This window comes from Hyperolius riggenbachi, chromosome 11 (genome assembly GCF_040937935.1).
Source record: "Hyperolius riggenbachi isolate aHypRig1 chromosome 11, aHypRig1.pri, whole genome shotgun sequence".
Lineage (NCBI taxonomy): Eukaryota > Metazoa > Chordata > Amphibia > Anura > Hyperoliidae > Hyperolius > Hyperolius riggenbachi.
In genome coordinates, this window is record NC_090656.1 from 171,847,332 (window position 1) to 171,869,123 (window position 21,792).

Sequence of the window (21,792 nt, forward strand, 5' to 3'; positions counted from 1 at the left end):
ACCCTCCCCCCCCCCCAAAAAAAAAACCCACTTGTAAATAAAAATCAGCTTAAAATAAATAAATAAATAGTTGCCTTAGGGACTCAGCTTTTTTTAATCTATATTTTATGGGGGGAAATTAATTTTAATTTATTATATAGGGGCTCGTAATTATGGCCAGAACAAAAAAAAAACAACAGAAAAATAACACCTATACTTCAAAATAATATATTGTCGCCATACATTGTGATAGGGACATAATTTAAACCGTTTAATAATCGGGACAACTGGGCAAATAAAATGTGTTTGTTTTAACCACACGAGAATGTTTAATTTTAAAACTATAATGGCTGAAAACTGAGAAATAATTATTTTTTTTAATTTTTTTAGATTTTTTCCCATTAAAACACATTTAGAATAAAAAAATTCTTAGCAAAATGTACTACCCACAGAAAGCCTAATTGGTGGTGAAAAAAAACGAGGTATAGATAATTTTCTTGTCATAAGTAGTAATAAAGTTATTAGGGAATAAACGGGAGGAGCACTGACAAGTGAAAATTGCTCTGGTCCGTTAGAGTAAAAACCCTTGGGGGTGAACTGGTTGAGGTGCATTCACACGCACTACTGTAACGAACTATGGGTCCGTCAGGCCCCTTCCGCTGGGCGGGCGTTCTGCCAACAATAGAGCGTGTGTACAGTCTGTCGGCAGACTGATAAGGCTGTTTCCAGCGGATCGTTCAGAAACAGCCTTATCAGTCTGCCGACAGACTGTACACATGCTCTACTGTTGGCAGAACGCCCGCCCAGCGGGAGGGTCTGACGGACCCATCGTTTGTTACAGTAGAGCATGTGTACGCACCTTTAAACATGTAAAGGCCAGCAGCCATGTTACTCATCTCCTCAGGGGATCTGGTCTGCATTGCCCGTAGCAGATCTCCGTCACCATGGGGCCACCACTGTACAGATAGTGCAAGCCTTTCCATGCAGCTGTGAACTAGCAGCAGTGTTGCTGGCAACTATCCAACTATCAACTCAACTTTTTGGGAAAGACAATTAACTTACAGTATCTGTATTTTTATGGGATGTGGGAGGAAACCGTAGTGCATGGTGGAAAGCCACACAATTTTGGGGAAATCATACAAACTCCAAGCAGATAGTGACTTTGCCTGGTTTCAAACTGATAACCAGTGCTACCGGGCAAGAGTGCTATCCACTATGCCACCATGTTGCAAATATACAGTGTTTCCCCGAATTTAAGACCTACTCTGAAAATAAGACCTAGCTTATATTTCGAGTATGCTTGAAATATAAGCCATCCTCCTTATATAAGGCCTAGTTCCAGGGACATAGCCGGCGCTGGGGACCTGCTCCCTGACCCCCCGCCCGCTCGCCCGCCCGCTCGTTCACCCGCTTTACCTCTCAAGTTCTCAGCTCCCATTCCCCTCCATTAAGAAAGTCCGGATCCCCTGCTGCTTTTCCTCCGCATAATTCACACCGCAGATTAGCGGTGACGTCAGCCATGTAGTCCGGTAACAGCGCCACCCTGTACAGGAAGTAAACAGAGATAACTTCCTGTACAGGGCAGCGCTTACCAGACTACATGAGCTGCCTTTACCGCTAATCCGCGGTGTGAATTATGCGGGGGGAAAAGCAGCAGGGGATCTGGACTTTCTTAATGGAGGGGACCGGGAGCAGAGAACTTAAGAGGTAAAGTGAGCAGGCGGGAACTGAGGAGGCGAAGCGGCGGGCAGGCAGGCGGATCAATACAATGGGGATTTAGCTATAGCCAGGAGGAATCTGGCTATATACTAAAGGGAGATCTGGCTACCCCCCAGAATGTAAGACCTCCCCGAAAATAAGCCCTAGCACATCTTCTGAAGGACAAATTAATATAAGACAGGGTCTTATTTTCGGGGAAACACAGTACCTATTACATTTCAGACTCTGTTTATATAAACTGGTACCACAACACAGACGATGCATATGTTCATTTTCTCTGTTCTTAGGAGGAAAAAGATGGAAGCAAGAAAACGTTTGATGAAAAAAGTCTGTTTACATGTATGGTGGATCTTTTTGTTGCTGGGACAGAAACGACATCTTCCACCCTGGAGTGGGGTCTGCTGTATATGATGCTGCACCCAGATATCCAAGGTACTTACTCTAGTAAAAGTGGCAGATTTCTAGTGACAGTACAGGACAGTTACTTGATTACAATAGTACTGTCAGGATCTCTCCTGTAGCATGCCCTGCTGACTTGATGCAGTGGAACTACAGCCAGACAGCTATGAATTCCCTGCATGCATGTTGCTGCATAATATTGCATGCATTTGTAATGAGAGTTCTTTCCATCTGCAGTCAGCCTGTAGTCATCAATCAGGCTAGCTTAGGATTGAGTGATTAACATTCAGCTGTGTAGGCATTTGCATGCCTGTTCTCATTGGGTGATGTTCATAGAAAAGTCTCTTCCTCCTCTCACACCTTGCCTGTCATAGCATTTGCTATCACCCTGATTGCGATTAGATTGGCAAACATTCCTTCATGTCTGTCTGTTTATCTGTCCCTGTATATTCAGTGTGGTGGAAATCAGCCATCAACCATTTTGTCTATTGTGGCAGTTATCGGAAGCTCGGAGCTGTGGTCGCTCTGAGCAATCTTGCTCCTTAGTTCATAGCTCCTGTTGTGATCTGTGTTGTCTCCTCCACAAGTGCATTTCACACTATTACCTGATATTACCCAGCTGCCTAGTCGTGCTTTGTGGGCTCTGGTGGTACTCTTGTCTTCCCAGCCTCAGTCTCTATACCTTGCATGCTGAAGTAGTCGGGTAGGCGCACTGACCTCCTGTTCACGCGGGTGCTTGGCGTATTATAGGTGAAGAGCATGGTATTAGATTGGGGTATAGAGGCTCAAGGAAGACGAGAGATCTGCCAGGCCTTACAGGTAACTGAACCAACTAGAGGAAATGCATTACTGGATTTGGTCACTTGTATCAAATGTGCAAGTTCAAGAACATTTGGAGAATAGTGATCACAAAATGATAATGTTTGATCTGGTGATTAACAGGTCGTGGAGCAGTAGTACAACTAAAACTATGAATTTTAGGAAAGCAAAGTTGAACTCAACTCAGGGACACACTAAGTTCATTGGACTGGAATTATATACTACAAGGGACGGACACTAAAGGGAAATGGCAAACAAAAATATTCTCAATGAATATTGTAGTATATACTGTGTATCTTGTATGGAAACAAAACTGAATAAAAAAAACTCAGCTATGGAGGTTAGAGATAAAATGAAGCTGAAAAGAAAGGCTTTAAAGTGCACCTATAAGAAAACAAAAAGTGCCCCCCCCCCCCCCCCCCCCCCAAAGGGGTACTTGCCTCATGAGATGGAAACAGCTGGATATTCCAGAGGCTTCCACCATCCTCTTAACCAGGCCGTTTCTATGCCACGTCCCCCAAAAGACCATTGGCCCGTGCATGCACAGTAGCATGGACCAAATGGCCTTGGCTTTTTCCGCTAAAGCCCGAATGGGTCTTTGGAATACAGTTCTGGGCTCCACATTACAGGAAGGTCATTGCAGTGAGACACAAAATTGATCATTGGAATGGAAGGTCTCAATAACCAGGAAAGGTTAGATAAACTGGACTTGTTTAGAGGAGATTTCATTAACATGTAAAAATAGAACACTGCAATATACAAGCTTGGCAGGGGAGGTTTTTTTTTGTCCCTAGTTTTGTGCAAATAATTGGGGGACACGACCTGCATATGGAGGAATTATTAAGAGAGGGTTTTTTGTTTTTGTTTTTTTTTACAGTAAGAGTGGTTAAAATGTGGTGATGGACTAAGGACTAATCCAAAACCTTTCAGATCTGTCAGATTTCTATTACCTACTGTAAAGTAAAGAAAAGTTATTTACAGCTCATTTTACTCTGGAAGAAATGTACATCTTATTTATATATGTTTACATGTATTTAAAATGTTTACATTTTTCTCGATAGTGGTCCTTTAACCACTTTCAGACCAGCACAGTTGAAATCTACGTCCTGCTTGTGGCTGAGCGGTCCTGACATGGCGTAGATTTCAACATCGCCGCCGCACGGTCCCGCCGCTCTGCCCCCGTCCCAAATCACTCGCACTGCCGTCAGTATTGACAGCAGAGCTCTGTGAGCGGGTCAGGACCAGATTTAATTGGCTCCTGACCCTGTCATCACTGTGAGCCAATCCCATTGGCTTACATTGATGGACAGCTTCAGGATCCAATGAAAGCGGCTCCTGACTGGCACACAGACCTCCCTCATCATAGAGACAGCAGAGAGAGGGACCTGCGGTGGGGACAGAGCGGCGTGACTGGCGGGAGTGACGGGTCTGTGTGGTGAATCGTCAGTAAGCGCCGTTTTGCGGTACCAACAGTCTCTGGTCCTTAAGGGGCCTGAGACCGATGGTACAGAAGTAGTTAAACCATATTTTAGGTAGTATAATATGCTTACTTCTTTCAGAGAAATGTCGGGAAGAAATAGATAACATTCGTGTAGACAGAGACCATCTTGACTATGAGGACCAAGTGAGGATGCCGTATACACAGGCTGTTCTACTGGAAATACAGCGTTTTTCTTCAGTTGTGCCACTTGGAGTCTCTCACACACCAATTAAAGATGTACAGCTTAATGGATACACTATCCCAAAGGTGAGCAAAGGGTCTTATTGTTTAAGGTTCTGTTCACACTGCAATGCAAAATGAACATTTTTTGTCTGGGCCCAATCCAATTCACCTTTTCTCCCAAGTGATATTTTCACAACTTATCAATAATATGCCTTTTAGGCAGGGGCATTTCTAGGGTCCTTGGAGATCGGGGGCACCTGTGGGCACTAGGTGGGGAGGTATATGCGGCGCGCAGCGGCAAAAATGGGCGTGGCCATGAGGTGAGTGGGCGTGGTCATGGGTGGGGCCAAATGTACATGAACTTGGCAGCGGTGTAAGCTACAGATAACGGGCCTGCCCATCGAAATATTGGATGGAGCCCCCTGTCCTTTATTTAGATAATTTACAATCAGTATAGGCATAGATCAAAGATGTATATGCACATACAATTTTGATTGGTCAATCACTGACCAATTTTACCACCCCCGTGCAGTAAGTGGGCCAACAGACAATGAATTTGATGAACAGAGCTAAAATTGGCTAATCAAAATTGTATGTGTGTACCAGGCTTTACAGCTAATACTGTACATACTGAAAGTAGCAGGGATCAGAATACAATACAGCTGGTTTACAATCAGTAAAGGCACAGAGTAACACCTTACACTGTACACACTGGAGGTAGATCAGCACATAGTGCAGGCACTAGAGAACAGCGTATTACTGTACATACTGTAGGCAGCAGAAGTCAGCACACTACAGCTAGCGTGCCAAAAATATGAGGATCACGTTGTGTGGCGCGCTTATTGCGACGCACTGAAAAATGGGTGGGCCATGGACCAGAATGTAGGTGTGGTAACTGGAGGAGACAAATTTACGTGAACCTAGCAATGGTGGGACATTAGATTAGGACAGTGGTGACGAACCTTTTGGAGGCCGAGTGCCCAAACTGCAACCCAAAAGTCACTTATCTATCGCAAAGTGGCAACAGCAATTTAAACTAAATACTGTACAAACGTTTTAACTCATACATGAACATTATGGAAAATCCAAGTTGAAAATAAACTGTGAAGATAAACAATTTCATCCATCCTACTCCTGAAAAATGTATTCGATTTTTTAGAACCTCCCAGTCTTATTTTCTGTTTTAAAAAGCTAAAAAAGTAGGTTAAATGCTATTGTCTCATATGATAAGGATTCAGCTTTCCCCATAGTCTCGCAGTTAGCAATCATGTGACCCCCAACAAGACAAATTCAGCAATCATGAGGGCCCCAACAAGACAAATTCAGCAATCGTGAGGCCCCTGACATGACAAATTCAGCAATCGTGAGGCCCCCGACATGACAAATTCAGCAATCGTGAGGCCCCTGACATGACAAATTCAGCAATGGTGAGGCCCCCGACATGACAAATTCAGCAGTCGTGAGGCCCCCAACATCACAAATTCAGCAATTGTGAGGCACCCAACATGACAAATTCAGCAATTGTGAGGCCCCCAACATGACAAATTCGGCAATCGTAAGGCCCCCAACAAGACAAATTCAGCAATCATGAGATCCCCAACAAATCATGAGGCCCCAACAAGACAAATTCAGCAATCATGAGGCCTCCAACAAATCATGAGGCCCCCAACAATGTAACTATGTAACAAGACAAATTCAGCAGTCATGAGGCACATAAATAGACAGCATTTCACATAAATAGGCAGAATGCCCCCTTAATATGGTAGCCCCCCAGGTTAGGTAGTGAGTGACAGGGACCCCCAGGTTAGCTAGTGAGTGACAGGCGCCCCCCAGGTTAGGTAGTGAGTGACAGGGACCCCATTAGATAGTGAGTGACAGGGACCCCCAGGTTAGATAGCGAGTGACAAGGACCCCCAGGTTAGATAGTGAGTGACAGGGACCTCCAGTTAGTGAGTGACAGGGACCCCCGTTAGATAGTGAGTGACAGGGACCCCCTTTAGATAGTGACAGGGACCCCATTTAGATAGTGACAGGGACCCCCTTTAGATAGTGAGTGACAGGGTCCCCCGTTAGCTAGTGAGTGACAGGGTCCCCCGTTAGCTAGTGAGTGACAGGGACCCCTGTTAGATAGTGAGTGACAAGGACCCCCAGGTTAGATAGTGACAGGGACCTCCAGTTAGTGAGTGACAGGGACCCTCGTTAGATAGTGAGTGACAGGGACCCCCTTTAGATAGTGACAGGGACCCCCTTTAGATAGTGAGTGACAGGGACCCACCGTTAGCTAGTGAGTGACAGGGTCCCCCGTTAGCTAGTGAGTGACAGGGACCCCTGTTAGATAGTGAGTGACAAGGACCCCCAGGTTAGATAGTGAGTGACAGGGACCCCCAGGTTAGATAGCGAGTGACAGGGACCCCAAGGTTGGATAGTGAGTGACAGGAACCCCAGTTAGTGAGTGACAGGGACCCCCGTTAGATAGGGAGTGACAGGGACCCCCGTTAGATAGGGAGTGACAGGGACCCCCGTTAGATAAGGAGTGACAGGGACCCCCGTTAGATAGTGAGTGACAGGGACCCCCTTTAGATAGTGACAGGGACCCCCTTTAGATAGTGACAGGGACTCCCTTTAGATAGTGAGTGATAGGGACCCCCGTTAGCTGGTGAGTGACAGGGACCCCCGTTAGCTAGTGAGTGACAGGGACCACCAGGTTAGATAGCGAGTGACAGGGACCCCCAGGTTAGATAGTGAGTGACAGGAACCCCAGTTAGTGAGTGACAGGGACTCCCGGTAGATAGTGAGTGACAGGGACCCCCGTTAAATAGTGAGTGACAGGGACCCCCATTAAGGAGTGACAGGGACCCCCTTTAGATAGGGAGTGACAGGGACCCCCTTTAGATAGTGACAGGGACCCCCTTTAGATAGTGAGTGACATGGACCCCGGTAGATAGTGAGTGACAGGGACCCCCGTTAGATAGTGAGTGACAGGGACCCCTTTTAGATAGAGAGTGACAGGGACCCCGGTAGATAGTGAGTGACAGGGACCCCCATTAGATAGTGAGTGACAGGGACCCCCGTTAGATAGTGAGTGACAGGGATCCCATTAGATAGTGAGTGACAGGGATCCCCGTTAGATAGGGAGTGACAGGGACCCCCGTTAGATAGGGAGTGACAGGGACCCCCATTAGATAGGGAGTGACAGGGACCCCCGTTAGGGAGTGACAGGCGCCCCCCGTTAGATAGCGACAGGGACCCCCTTTAGATAGTGAGTGACAGGGACCCCTGGTAGATAGTGAGTGACAGGGACCCCCGGTAGATAGTGAGTGACAGGGACCCCCGGTAGATAGTGAGTGACAGGGACCCCATTAGTGAGTGACAGGGACCCCCGTTAGATAGTGAGTGACAGGGACCCCCGTTAGATAGGGAGTGAAAGGGACCCCCGTTAGATAGGGAGTGACAGGAGCCCCCCGTTAGATAGTGACAGGGACCCCCGTTAGATAGTGAGTGACAGGGACCCCCTTTAGATAGTGACAGGGACCCCCTTTAGATAGTGAGTGACAGGAACCCCTTTAGATAGTGACTGACAGGGACCCCCTTTGGATAGTGACAGGGACTCCTTTAGATAGTGAGTGACAGGGACCCCCTTTAGATAGTGAGTGACAGGGACCCCCGTTAGATAGTGAGTGACAGGGACCACCGTTAGATAGTGAGTGACAGGGACCCCCGTTAGATAGTGACAGGGACCCCCGTTAGATAGTGACAGGGACCCCCTTTAGATAGTGAGTGACAGGGACCCCCTTTAGATAGTGAGTGACAGAGACCCCCGGTAGATAGTGAGTGACAGGGACCCCTGGTAGATAGTGAGTGACAGGCGCCCCCCCCCCCCCCCCCCCCCCCGTTAGGTAGTTATTGATCGGGACCCCCCCTCACCTCGCAGCCAGCAGACCTCGATCAGCGGTCGACCCGACGCTGAATATGCGGAAGTGATGTCACTTCTGCATATCAGCGGTGTACGCTAGGACCTAGCGCCCGCTCCATCTGGTCGCCGCTGAGCGGGGACAGCCGGGGGGGGGGGGGGGGTCAGCGGCGGCCAGGAGGGGACAGTGGGCAGTGCCGGGCACCCCTGGGGAAGAGATCCAGGGCACCCCAGGACAGATTGGGGGCACGTGCCCCTTAAAATTGGGCTAGTGACGCCCCTGCTTTTAGGCAACCAAGCAAGAAAATAATTTTGACAGTACTTTTTCACCTAATTTTTGGTACTTTTTTAGTTGCTGAGTGCTGAAGAGTTATTTTTAAACAGAAGATGAAAAATTATCTCTTAGCATAAAACTTAAGGAAAAAAAGTAATTTGAATTGAACCTATTGACTCTCCTCCATGCTCCAGTAGTAACCATGTTTTTCTCGCTGCAGAATTTGCTTCCAGATTTGATTTAATCTGGAATGGAAAGCGGTGCACCTACCCACAGGTTTCCTCCTCCTACCAGTCCAAAAACGTTTTGAAATGTACAATAAATACATAAATGGGTCAATTCTGTCCCAGGATTGAGGCAAGGAGCTTGAAGTCACCATAATGTAGAGGTCAATTTAGCGAGTAATTATATTTTCTGTATAAACTATTACTGTATTGTCACTTATTGTGTATTTATATAATGCTGATATCTTCCACATTATACATGTAATGATTTTGTGTAAACAAACTAGGAGTTATATACTGTACTGTACGTACTGTATATACTCGAATATAAGCTGACCCGAGTATAGGCCTACCCCCAACTTTTACCTAAAAAAACAAAGAAAAGTTATTGACCCGAGCATAAGACGAGGGTAGGAAATGCAGCAGCGACCTGATAGACTGCCGAGGTTATAAAAAACCCCAGGTAAGTAAATCACAACTTTCTGGTGGTGCAGGCGGAATATAGCAGTGATTGGCTGTATGCCCTCCTTGCAGCTGCACATCCATACATCACTTTCAGTTTCTATTCCGAGACTCAGCAGGTTTGAAACTCAGCATGTTTCTGCTGAAAGTGGCAATCAAAAACATTCTGACTTTTCCTCCTGAAAACAGCCATCGTTTAAGTTGATTGCTATTTTATTACTTAATCCTGAAACCAAGCCATTATTTCTGCACTTTCTTTTTAAACAGAACCCCCCCCCCCCCCCCCTCCGAGTACCTTGACGGTGTGCACAAAGCAAGTGGCCCCTGTCATAAGTGGTGCAGGTGGACTGGAGTGTCATGTGTGTCAGCCCCCTGCCACATGCCAGTATGCGGAGGTGATGGTTGTGCCTCCCAGAGTAACCTCAGGCTTAAGCAGAGTGGAGGAGGTGGTCTGTAGTGTCTTGAGTGTCAGCCCCCCGCCACTTGCCCATCCATATGTGGAGGTGATGGATTTGACCCCCGAGTGGCCCACAGCATAAGCAGAGTAGTGCGCAGTGGAGCGAGCTTCTTTCACTCACCGGTCAGCGGTGCACACCTTTCTCATCCACCTTTGTCACAGTCTCATCGCTATGATGCTCTGCAGTGGCGCACATAATGAGAGGCGCCACTACGCTGCTTATGCGGGGGGCCACTCGGGAGATCACAACCATCACCTTCGCATACCAGCATGTGGCAGGGGCCTGATACACATGACACTACAGTCCGCCTCCTCCACTTTGCTTATGGTGGAGAGAGACACTCGCTCTGTAAAAGGCACTTGGGGGACAGCCATCTCCAATATTCATATGGTAGGGGTACTCGAGGTGACTTGACTATAAGCCGAAATCCCCACTTCAGGACCATTTTTGTTTGATCACTAAAAAGTCAGCTTATACTCAAGAATATGCGGTATGCGTTACCACCATATCACATTGCTGTAGACATGAGTGGGGACGATGTGGTGCATACTGATTACCTGATTTAACTGTAAAGATGTGAAAATTACTTGCTACATGCTAGTGCAATGTACATAGTTTACCAGCTCATACAATTGGTAATTTAGCTCTGCAATGATTGTGCAAATTGCTACTAGAATCAGAATCAGAATTTATTATCGCCAAGTACAACCGGTGGATTGTACCCGGAATTGGTTTTGGCACATACAGGGTCGTTGGTGAAGAGACAAGAAATAGCATACAGTTAAGCATGGCACATACATAGGACAAGCATACATAGGACAAAAAAAACATTACAGCTTGTGTGTACAATTAAGCAGAGTGCAGCATCACATGCAGTCAAGCATGGGTCATCCGTATAAAATATAAAAGCAAAAATAAAAAGCAAACAGAGCATTACAGCATACACGTACATTTAACGTAAATACAAACATAGCAAAGCATACATTGATAGCAGGGACAGAAAAGAGTGGGACTGGAGGAGCAGCCTGAGAGCTGATATGAGCGCTGCCATTTTCGGCACTGGACGCTACACAGCGACACGCTCCCAACAAGACAGGTGCACCGATTTGTCCACGAAAGTAGAGAGAAAGAAAGTAGTGAGAAAGAAACTGAGAAAGCAACTGAGAGAGCTGAGAGAGCTGTGTAAAGTAAAGAGTGTAAAGGAAAAGGAGTAGATAGAAAAAGCGAGAGAGAATGGATAGCTAAAAAGAGGAGAGAGACAGAGTCCCCTTTAGGACTGCAGATTGTGTACAGTCCGATAGTCAGTGCTCCCAGCCGAACTGAGGGGATCACTGAGAGGGGCCACGCTTAGCATAGTCCTGGCTTGGTGCTCAGTCTGGCTGGTCAGTTCCAGAGTCCATTCGATGATGGTTGCAGGCAGAGGGGACCTGGTGGGGTGATCAGATATGGGCGGAAGTTGAGGGCTGGATGTGGGGGAGATCTTCTTGGCAGTGGCCTCATCAAGGGAGGTCTGGCCTGCGGGAGAGCTCAGAGGAGAGGAGCTCCTCCACGTGGGTGGCTTACCAGGCTGGAGTCGGCGGAGGCTGCCTCTGGAGTGGCCAGCAGAGCCACTCTCGCGCTGGGGATCTCCTCCACGTGGGTGGCCGAGCGGCGGGTGTTGGAGCGGCCAGCAGTGCCCGGAGGTCACCCCTGGGCCCGGGAGAGCGGACCAGCGTCGGTGGGGATGGGCAGAGGCCCCGCAGCAAGCAGCAAGGCAGACCCGGAGAACGTCCCAGCTCCCTCCATCCGCAGCAGCATCTCCCCCCGTCGCAGAGCGCACAGGCTCCGACTGGAGCAGGACTGGATCCGCGGCGGTGCAGCACAGTCCCCATCCCCTCAAAAAGCGGGCGGCGTCTCTTGGTTCCCCCGGCAGCGGCGGTGTGGCCACCCACGTGTGGACACATGAGTGTTGGAAGAGCCGCAACGTGCCCCGGCTGGCAGTGGGGCGAGGCGGCCTGTTCCCCGGCAGCAGCGACAACTCAGAGCGGCTGCACTAGCGTCTGACCTCCGGCGATGGAGCGGCCCCATGTGCTGTCCATGCATCCAGCCGAGTGAGGAATGGCTGCATCGATGGTCCTGGTGATCCAGGTTCCGGAGCACAGCGTGCCCAAACTCCCCAGGATGAGGAGAGCAGGGGGGACATCTCTGACCTCCCGGCGCAGGTGAGCCACCAAGGGAAAGGGAGGAAAGAGCCAGAAGAGCCGGAGCCCTGTGTGCCGAGGCGTCCTACTCAGGCGCCATCTTAGATAGCCTAGTACATTAAATTAATCTGCTTGAGCATTAAAAGCTGTTCTTATACATACTGGATGGTGATTTCTATTGCTTTTGCTGAGCTTGTTTCAGAACTACACAACACACAGTTACACAGTGGCTTCCCTCTTGATAGGTAATTATCTGATTTTCTCCATGTACATGATGGGACTCTGCAGAAGGGGCAGACATCCCCCTCACTTTCCCTCTAAAGCTTCTATGTCCATGTGCAGCATACCAGATCTCTAAGCATCCCATAGAACCCCTTTACACATGCTAGATGCTCAGCTGAGATGAAAGGCTGCCTTGGCAGTGTTCCAATTAGCATGTGTATAAAACGTAATATATCACCTCACTTTATTTACGTTTTGTTAACAACAACCTCACTATGTAAGATGACCATGGTTTATATCACAGAGTTCAGTCACCTGTGCTGCAGCACTGACTCCCTACATTAGCAATGAATGGACAGCACTCACATTAGGCAAACGTGTTTTACATTGCATTCTTAAAATGAATTGCCCTACATGATCACTAGTATTAATATGCCCTCATGTAACGCAATAGCTCTGAATGCACACAGTGTGAAAGAACCTTACGGTCTGTAAATCTCTAGTGATCGTTAATATTTCTTGTCCAAGTTGAATTATATGTAGAATTTGAAGATGCTATTTTACTAATAGAACATAGACCTGAAGTTTATAATAGCCCTATCACACAGAGATTTTTCGGGGCTGGGAAAAAAGGGCGCAGGCAGCTAATGGACAAAAAGGGTGCCGCCATTCACTCCCATAATAAATATAGTTTTTAATGGGCGCCGAACAGGAAAAAAGGGCGCCGGAGATAAATAACGTTTTACAAACGGCGCCCGGAGATTTTTAATGTTTTATAACTGTGCCTGTAATGATTTACATTTAGAAAATGCACCCGTGACGAATAAGTTTATAAAATTACTAAATGTATTTAACCTATTTAACTAAAACATTATTTAACATTTTATCCCTTACTGTTTGTAAAACATTATTATTCACAAAATAAAACGATCAGTACGTAACTTTAAATTGCAATATATTTTTTACAGTCACTATGTGTAAAACATTATTATCCACATAATAAAGCGTTCCTAAGGGGGGTGGTTAGGTGGAAGCGGGAAAAAAGGGCGCAGGCAGCTAGTGGACAAAAAGGGCGCCGCCATTCACTCTCATAATAAATAACGTTTAATGGGCGCCGAGCAGGAAAAAAGGGCGCCGGAGATAAATAACGTTTACAAACGGCGCCCGGAGATTTTTAATGATTTATAACTGTGCTTGTGGTGATTTACGTTTATAAAATGCACCCGTGCCGAATAACGTTTATAAAAATACTAAACATATTTATCTTATTTAACTAATTAAAACATTATTTAAAGTTTTATCCCTTACTGTTTGTAAAACATTATTATTCACAAAATAAAGCGATCAGTACGTAACGTAAATTGCAATATATTTTTTGCAGCCACAATTAGTAAAACATTATTATCCACATAATAAAGCGATCAGTAAAGGGGGTCTTAGGTTTAGGCACCACCAGGGGGGTTTTAGGGTTAGGCACCACCAGGGGGGGTCTTAGGTTTAGGCACCACCAGGGGGGTCTTAGGTTTAGGCACCACCAGGGGGGTCTTAGGTATAGGCACCACCAGGGGGTTCTTAGGTTTAGGCACCACCAGGGGGGGTCTAGGGGTTAGGGATAGGTATAGGGAGGGTTCTGTGAGAGTAGGGTTAAGTATAGTTACAGTACAATATAAAACACCAGGGGGGTGGTTAGGGTTAGGCAGTAGGCACCACCAGGGGGGTCTTAGGGTTAGGCACCACCAGGGCAGGGGGGTCTTAGGTTTAGGCACCACCAGGGGGGTCTAGGGGTTAGGGATAGGTACAGGGAGGGTTCTGTGTGAGAGTAGGCTTAGGTATACTTTTAGTAAAATTTTAGTAATACTTACTAATGTTTTACAACACTTATTACGAACACTTATTACGAACGTAGTTATATTTATATCATCGTTATAAAGAATATTTTCAGATTTTATTATAAGAACAAACCATAAATGAAGGTTTTTCACAATAATATATAATTATAACAATTAACCACTTGAGGACCCACCCTTTACCCCCCCTTAAGGACCAGCGCTGTGCTGAGTGATCTGTGCTGGGTGGGCTCTGCAGCCCCCAGCACAGATCATGTAGCAGGCAGAGAGATCAGATCACCCCCCTTTTTTCCCCACTAGGGGGATGATGTGCTGGGGGGGTCCGATCTCTCATGCCTGCATGTGGCTGGCGGGGGGGGCAGCTCAAAGCCCCCCTCCGCGGCGAAATTCCCCCCTCCCTCTCCTACCTGCTCCCCCCCCCCCCCCCCCGGAGATCAGGGCTGCACAGGACGCTATCCGTCCTGTGCAGCCAGTGACGGGACGTCCCCTGTCACATGGCGGCGATCCCCGGCCGCTGATTGGCCGGGGATCGCCGATCTGCCTTACGGCGCTGCTGCGCAGCAGCGCCGTACAAATGTAAACAAAGCGGATTATTTCCGCTTGTGTTTACATTTAGCCTGCGAGCCGCCATCGGCGGCCCGCAGGCTATTCACGGAGCCCCCCGCCGTGAATTGACAGGAAGCAGCCGCTCGCCCGAGGGGCTGCTTCCTGATTAATCAGCCTGCAGCTGGCGACGCAATACTGCGTCGCTGGTCCTGCAGCTGCCACTTTGCCAACGCGCGGTATGAGTGCGCGGTCGGCAAGTGGTTAAACATATATTATCGTTTTTTTAATAAACGTAATTATAAGTTTCACTTTTGAAACAGGGAAGATTAACGTTTTCACAATTGCCGATTTCATAAACATTATTTAATGATTTATAATTTTGTAAAACATTATTTGTAAATAAAATATAGCACACTATTTTTATAAACGCTATTAATGATTAATTATTAATTAGCGTTTACACCCCGCGCCCTTTTTGTCCGGGCGCCCTTTTTGTACGTACTCGGTTAGGTTTAGGCACCACCAGGGGGGTCTTAGGTTTAGGCACCACTAGGGGGGTCTTAGGTTTAGGCGCCACCAGGGGGGTCTTAGGTTTAGGCACCACCAGGGGGGTCTTAGGTTTAGGCGCCACCAGGGGGGTCTTGGGTTTAGGCACCACTAGGGGGGTCTTAGGTTTAGGCGCCACCGGGGGGTCTTTGGTTAAGGCACCACCAGGGGGGTTTTAGGTTTAGGCATCCCCAGGGGGTCTTAGGTTTAGGCACCATCAGGGGGGTCTAGGGGTTATGGATAGGTACAGGGAGGGTTCTGTGTGAGAGCAGGGTTAGGTATAGTTTTACTAAAATTTTAGTAATACTTACTAATGTTTTACAGCACTTATTACGAACATAGTTATATTTATATCATTGTTATAAACAATGTTTTCAGATTTTATTATAAGAAGAAACGATAAATGAAGGTTAATCACAATAATATACAATTATAACGATTAAACATATATTATCTTTTTTAAACAAACGTAATTATAAGTTTCACTTTTGAAACAGAGAAGATTAACGTTTTATCTATTGCCAATTTCATACACGTTATTTAATGATTTATAGATTTGTAAAACATTATTTGTACACTAAATACAAAACAATATTATCGTTTACACCCTGCGCCCTTTTTTCCCAACGCCCTTTTTGTACGTATGCAGATTTTCCTTCTGAAGCTTTTTTTCCTGTCTCCAGGGCACAATCATCATCACAGATCTGTCATCTGCGCATTATGATGAGCGTCACTGGAAATATCCACATCAGTTTAATCCAGAAAACTTTTTCAATAAAGATGGAGACGTGGTGAAAGTGGAATCTTTCATGCCCTTCTCTGCAGGTAATACTGTCACACTAGTCCAGTTTTTGTTATAGGTAACGCATAATATGTTTGCAAGAAGTTTAATGACATTGGCAAAATAGGGTTGCTTTTATAAGGATCTCTTGAGCTGGAGAACATAAGTAATTCAGCAAACCTGGGCTAGATGATTCTTAAACTGACTTCTGCCAGGTGGTAACCATTTGCAACCCTTACCTGGGTCATATCAGGAGTTACTGTAAGGTTAGATAAATGATCAGGGACTGCAATAACATTAATGCATTACCAACAATAATTTACGTTTAATAAATTCAGGCTACAGTTGTAGATCTTTAAAAAAAAATCTCAGTGCAGGAAGCATAAATCAGATGACCAGCAATCCTCACCATTGTCTAATATGTCCCAGTTGAAAACGAGAAACAGAGGAACACCAAGAGCCCCAATAGTGTAGTATGTATTGACAAAGGAGAAAATGACAAAGAGTAATAGTTGTTATACTCACAAGCATGGGTCACCAATAGGCAACCACTGTAAAGGCAGGAGGGGAGATTATCCTGACCCCACTCAGCAATAAGAAGTCGCTCTCTGTAGATAGTAGAAAAGGGTCGCAACCCTCCACACAGGGTGGATACAATATTATATAGGAGAGAACAGAGGCGCCAAAAGGATAAAAGGGGTTTTAAAGGAGCTTAAAAGCCAAAAATTTGGTAATTAGAGGAGGCAGTGGTGGACTTACCCCCTCCAAGCAGACACAACACGACTGTACATTCAGTCTATTTATTAACGAACTCCAGATAAAACAAAGCAACGCGTTTCACGGGTCAGTGCCCGCTTCCTCAGGCAATAGAAAAAGGAGTTACAGCATCTAGCAAAACAAACAACACTCGGCACCTCTGTTTTGCTAGATGCTAGATGCTGGAGTTCGTTAATAAATAGACTGAATGTACAGTCGTGTTGTGTCTGCTTGGAGGAGGTAAGTCCACCACTGCCTCCTCTAATTACCACATTTTTGGCTTTTAAGCTCCTTTAAAACCCCTTTTATCCTTTTGGCGCCTCTGTTCTCTCCTATATAATGTCCCAGTTGAAGGTTGCCAAACTTTGTCATGTCACAACAGGTTTGTTTTTCATTCGAACTCCAGAATTGCAGGATTACTTAAAGCGGATTTAAACTCTGACATAGTATTCAATAAAAACGTGTTTTCCTGCTTTTTATTACTCATACAGTTATCATACAATATTTGCTTTTGTGCATAAGTATTATTGTCCATTTACAAATTATAAGTTCCCAAAGTACAATTTATCTGCTCTGAAAGCTGCAGTTTTTATTACAAAGCTGCTGTATTTATATTTTATAATGTTTCTAGTAAGTTTTCTTTCCTGTTTCTGGTGTTGTTACCTTCTGCTAACCTTGCTATCTGAAGCACTGCCAGGAATGTTTACTAATTGTGGCTGATAAGGAAACATAAACAGGATAATGTAATCACCTCGGATCCAATGCTGGGAACACACGATGCAACTTCTGGTCCAATCGATGGGAATCAGACGATTATTTCCAACCTGTCCAATCTGTTTCTGATCGATAAAGGGATCGATTTTACAAAGTTATAATTGGAGAAATCGATCCCTTTGTTGATCGGGAGCAGTTTGGACATGTACGCATGATACAACTTCCCATCAGATTACCCCTCAATCGGACAGGAAATTGCATTGCTTGTTCCCAGCATTAGCTTCCCATTTCAGATCTAAGCTTTTAAAGCATTTAAACTTTTAGAGCAAAGAAGAGATCCGGAGTTTAAAACACTTTAGGCTTTTCAGGCCCGGATAGCCGAAATAAATCAGGGCAAATAAGGTGCATAATTCAATATCAGGATCATATGTTAAATATTGGTGATGTAGAATTACTTCTAACACCTGGCAGAAAAATCTATAGATGGCACACTCTTCAGTCTTTGCAATATAATAAGTGAACTGCCAATGTAAAATACTTTTTTTAGTTTTGAAAGGTTAAGGCTTTTGCTTGTTTTTTTTTACTGCTGCGCGCTCAAGTTTGATGTAAAAAAAATAATTTAACCATTTGCACATTAGTACTTTCAGTGGAGCCTGGTTTACTGATCATGGATTCACAGTATTAACTGAAAATAAACCGCTGAGATAAACAATTGTATGTGTATGTACAGTGCCTAGCAGCTAGCACACAAATCACTATGCTGTGTTCCTTTTTTTTCTTCCTCTGCCCGAAAGAGTTAAACATCAGGTATGTAAGTGGCAGTTCAGGACTGGGTCAGACTACAGTGTGACCCTCAATGATAAGAAATAACAATTATAAAAAACTTTCTTAAGGTGGCCATACACTGGTCGATTTGCCATCAGATTCGACCAACAGATAGATCCCTCTCTGATCGAATCTGATCAGAGAGGGATCGTATGGCTGCCTTTACTGAAAACAGATTGTGAATCGATTTCAGCATGAAATCGATTCACCATCTGTGTAGCTGCCGCTGCCACCTCCGCCCCCCACCAGCTATACATTACCTGCTTCGGCCGGCGCCAGTCCCCCAGTCTCCGCTGTCTTCTTCTCCGGTCTGGGCTCCTCCAGCTTCACTTTTCTTCCTGCCGGGGGACGTTTAAACAGTAGAGGGCTCTCTACTGTTTAAACTTCCTGCCGGGACAGGAAGAAGTGAAGCCTGCTGGACTCGGAGCCAAGCACGGAGACGGAGCAGCGGTGACAGTGGGGACTTGCGCCGACCGGAGCAGGTAATGTATTGCCGCTGTATTGCGTCGGTCGTCGGGCATTCGAACGCCGCTATCAACGCACTCCCGACCCGTCGGCGTCAAGCAAAATCTTCCGCGCGGACGGCTCGACGGGAATCGACGGGAACGATTGATTTCAGACGGAAATCAGTCATTTGCCTTTGTGCAACGATTTCACAGCAGTTTCGATTACAGTGATCGAATCTGCTGTATATCGGCGGGAAAATTGTTAGGTGTATGGGCCCCTTTAGCTGAAAATGGCTTCTAAATGCAGGAAAGAGATAAAAGGGGACAATTGTTCATAGATTTTAGCTCTGGCATACTTTAATGAATGTGTCATTGAGCAAAAACAATAAAATATTAAGAATGTAAAAAGTAAATTTAATATAAATTAAAACTGTGGACTATCTTAAAAAGTCATTTTTAGGAGAAGGAGGATAGATACAATTGTTTATTTCATTAGTTTATTTTCACCTCAAGTATCCTTTAATGGTGATGGTGGTAGCACATGGGCCCTTAATCAATTAATTTTAGCTGGAGAGCCAAGTTTGCAGATCACTGTCCTAGGTGATATTTCACACCTTCACACCAATATAATAATATAATTATTTTTTTAGTACTTTTTCACCTACTTTTTGGAACTTTTTGAATATAGTGGGTGGCTGCAGATGTTATGGGAAAGGAGGGGGGGGGGGTTAAGTGGTGGCTACCAGGAGCATAACTAGACTTAACTGGGCCCCCCCTGCAAAAATGGTAGCATAAGGCCCCTTTGATCCCTGAACCCCATGCAGGTTACGTGATTGGAGTCAGCGAATGGCAGCAGAGAGTGTTCTGCTGTTAAGCAGCAGCATCTGGAAGCAGGAAAAAGTACACATGCTACTGCACACGGTTTTTGTAAACAAGCAGGGAGGGTTTTTTGCTAATTGGCTGCACTAGTGGTTGGGAGAAGGAGGAGAAAGGCCCCCCAAAGCCTCTGGGCCCCCCTGGAATGGCAGAGGTCGCAGGGGTGATTGCTACGTCCATGGTGGCAGGAGCAATGGTGGGTAGCACATTATGGGGGATCGGTTGCCACACTTGTATTGTGGGGGTCGGAATGGTGCCAGCGCTCGATATGGGGAATGGTGGGTGTACTCATAGCTCCCAACTGTCCCTTTTTCGAAAGGAACAGTCCCTTTTTGGGAGTCCTGTCCCTCTGTCCCTCTTTCACCGTCATTTGTCCTTCTTTCAGGACTTTGTCCCTCTTTCTATATAAATATATACATTTCTATACTAAAAATGTGTTTCATTGACTCTAAACTTTATTCCCATGTTTTAAATTGATATATTACTAATTTTACTATGAAGGAAAATTAACCAGGATAGAAAGGACCAGTGTGGTTTGAATTATAAAACAACATTTTTCTTGTTAAATTTTTATCGTATGCGTGACTAGAGGCGTGGTGGGGGCGTGACCAGGGGCGTGGCTTAAGTGTTGTTTAGAGTGGAGTTATTGTGCCTGCATTTGCTATTTAGCCCTACTGGGGAAGACCAGTGTGGGGGGGGGGGGGGGGGCTTTGATTGAGGGGCATTGTAAGTTGTAGTTAAAGCCCTGCATTCAAAGCTGTGTTTGCTATGAAGGTGAAGGTGTCTTTTTTTTGGACTGAGGTGTAGTGAGGCTCAAGAGGCTGAACTTCATTATCCAAGATAAATAAGTAATAGGTTATTGGCTTTTATTGGCTTTCAAACTGGCCACACTGAAAGTAATGTTGTCTCATTTTTGTAACCAGAAATACAAAATAAGAATAAGATTCTGTTCTCTCTCAGGTCCACGGGTTTGCCTTGGGGAGAATCTCGCCCGCATGGAGTTGTTTCTCTTTTTCACCACTATGCTGACGCACTTTGAATTTCATTGGCCGGATCCCAAGTCTCCTCCAGACCTGACTGCAGTGTTTGGAATATCTCAGGTTCCGAAGCCTTTCAAGATGAAGCTAGTGCCACGCACATCCCTCACTGCCTAACAGCAGGCTGATCTGATATTATAATACTGATGCAGAATGGAAAATAAAGATTATTATGCCATTTCCTTAACGCTGTGTTTGGTACATATCAAGTAAACTGATACACACATTAGTGTTCTGGTGCCCAAAACAATCTCTAAAAATCATTTCTTTTGCAGCTGTTTTTCAAAGATTGCTATACAGAGTCTCTGAGAGAGATCCGTCCCAGAGGAGGGGAGGCCAGTGACTTCGGGGAACATTTGTACGCACTTTACATTTCTTTTGGAGACAAACAAAGAGTATTTTGGCCAAGGAAAATCTAAGCTGTGGATGTATCATAAGGCTTGGTACACACGCAGGGTACATATGTGGCCAACTTGGGCACCCCCCTCCCCCCCACACCTAACCAGAGTCTTCGGCAGAGTAGTATTGTACCTGTTCCTGCGGGCGCGCTCTTCTGTCAGTCTGTGGCTACGTGCTCCTTGTCTTAATCCCTGCTGGCCACCTCCCTTTCTATGACCCGGCACATTATTACGTAATAAAATGGGTCACAGAGGAGAGGTACCCCTGTGATGATGAAGCTTCCTTCAGCTTAGAGCCGCAGACTAAGAGGAGCAGGGTGGGAACGTGGCCTCAATCAAGAGTCCCCTAATGCCGCCTTAGGGAAGGAGGGTGTCAGGTCTCTTGGGGGTGGTCTGTCAGGGTGCCCCCCCAGGTTAATTTTACACTCACTTCCAAAGAGTGAATAAATTAATGAAAATGATCAGATAGTCACTTCTGCAGACTAGTCATTTTGGTCAGTTTTAACCAATATGCAGTTGTTTTATCAGGCATTGATAGCTTAGACTTACTGGTGAATAGGGATGGTCAATGAGATGCAAATAATTCAGAGTTAATGCAAAACTCTAAAAAAAAAAAAATGAATAAATTACATTAAGTTGGGTGGAATTTGATTGACATTTGACAGCCCTCATCTTCCCAGAGCCAAATCATCCAGAGGCAACAGGGGCCTG

General features: G+C 45.7%; 1 protein-coding gene across 6 annotated transcripts in view; it reads left to right on the forward strand.

The window, feature by feature from the left end:
* The window catches only part of LOC137539254 (cytochrome P450 2D17-like), a 130,846-nt gene extending 110,013 nt beyond the window's left edge, over positions 1 to 20,833 (forward strand). For all 6 annotated transcript variants that reach the window (XM_068261811.1, XM_068261808.1, XM_068261810.1 and 3 more), the window contains 4 exons: positions 1,986 to 2,130; positions 4,476 to 4,663; positions 15,932 to 16,073; positions 20,607 to 20,833. In XM_068261811.1, coding sequence (XP_068117912.1) covers positions 1,986 to 2,130; positions 4,476 to 4,663; positions 15,932 to 16,073; positions 20,607 to 20,800 — 669 coding nt within the window. In that variant the 3' untranslated portion in view covers positions 20,801 to 20,833. The remainder of the gene's footprint in view (positions 1 to 1,985; positions 2,131 to 4,475; positions 4,664 to 15,931; positions 16,074 to 20,606) is intronic.
* Positions 20,834 to 21,792: the final 959 nt, after the last annotated feature.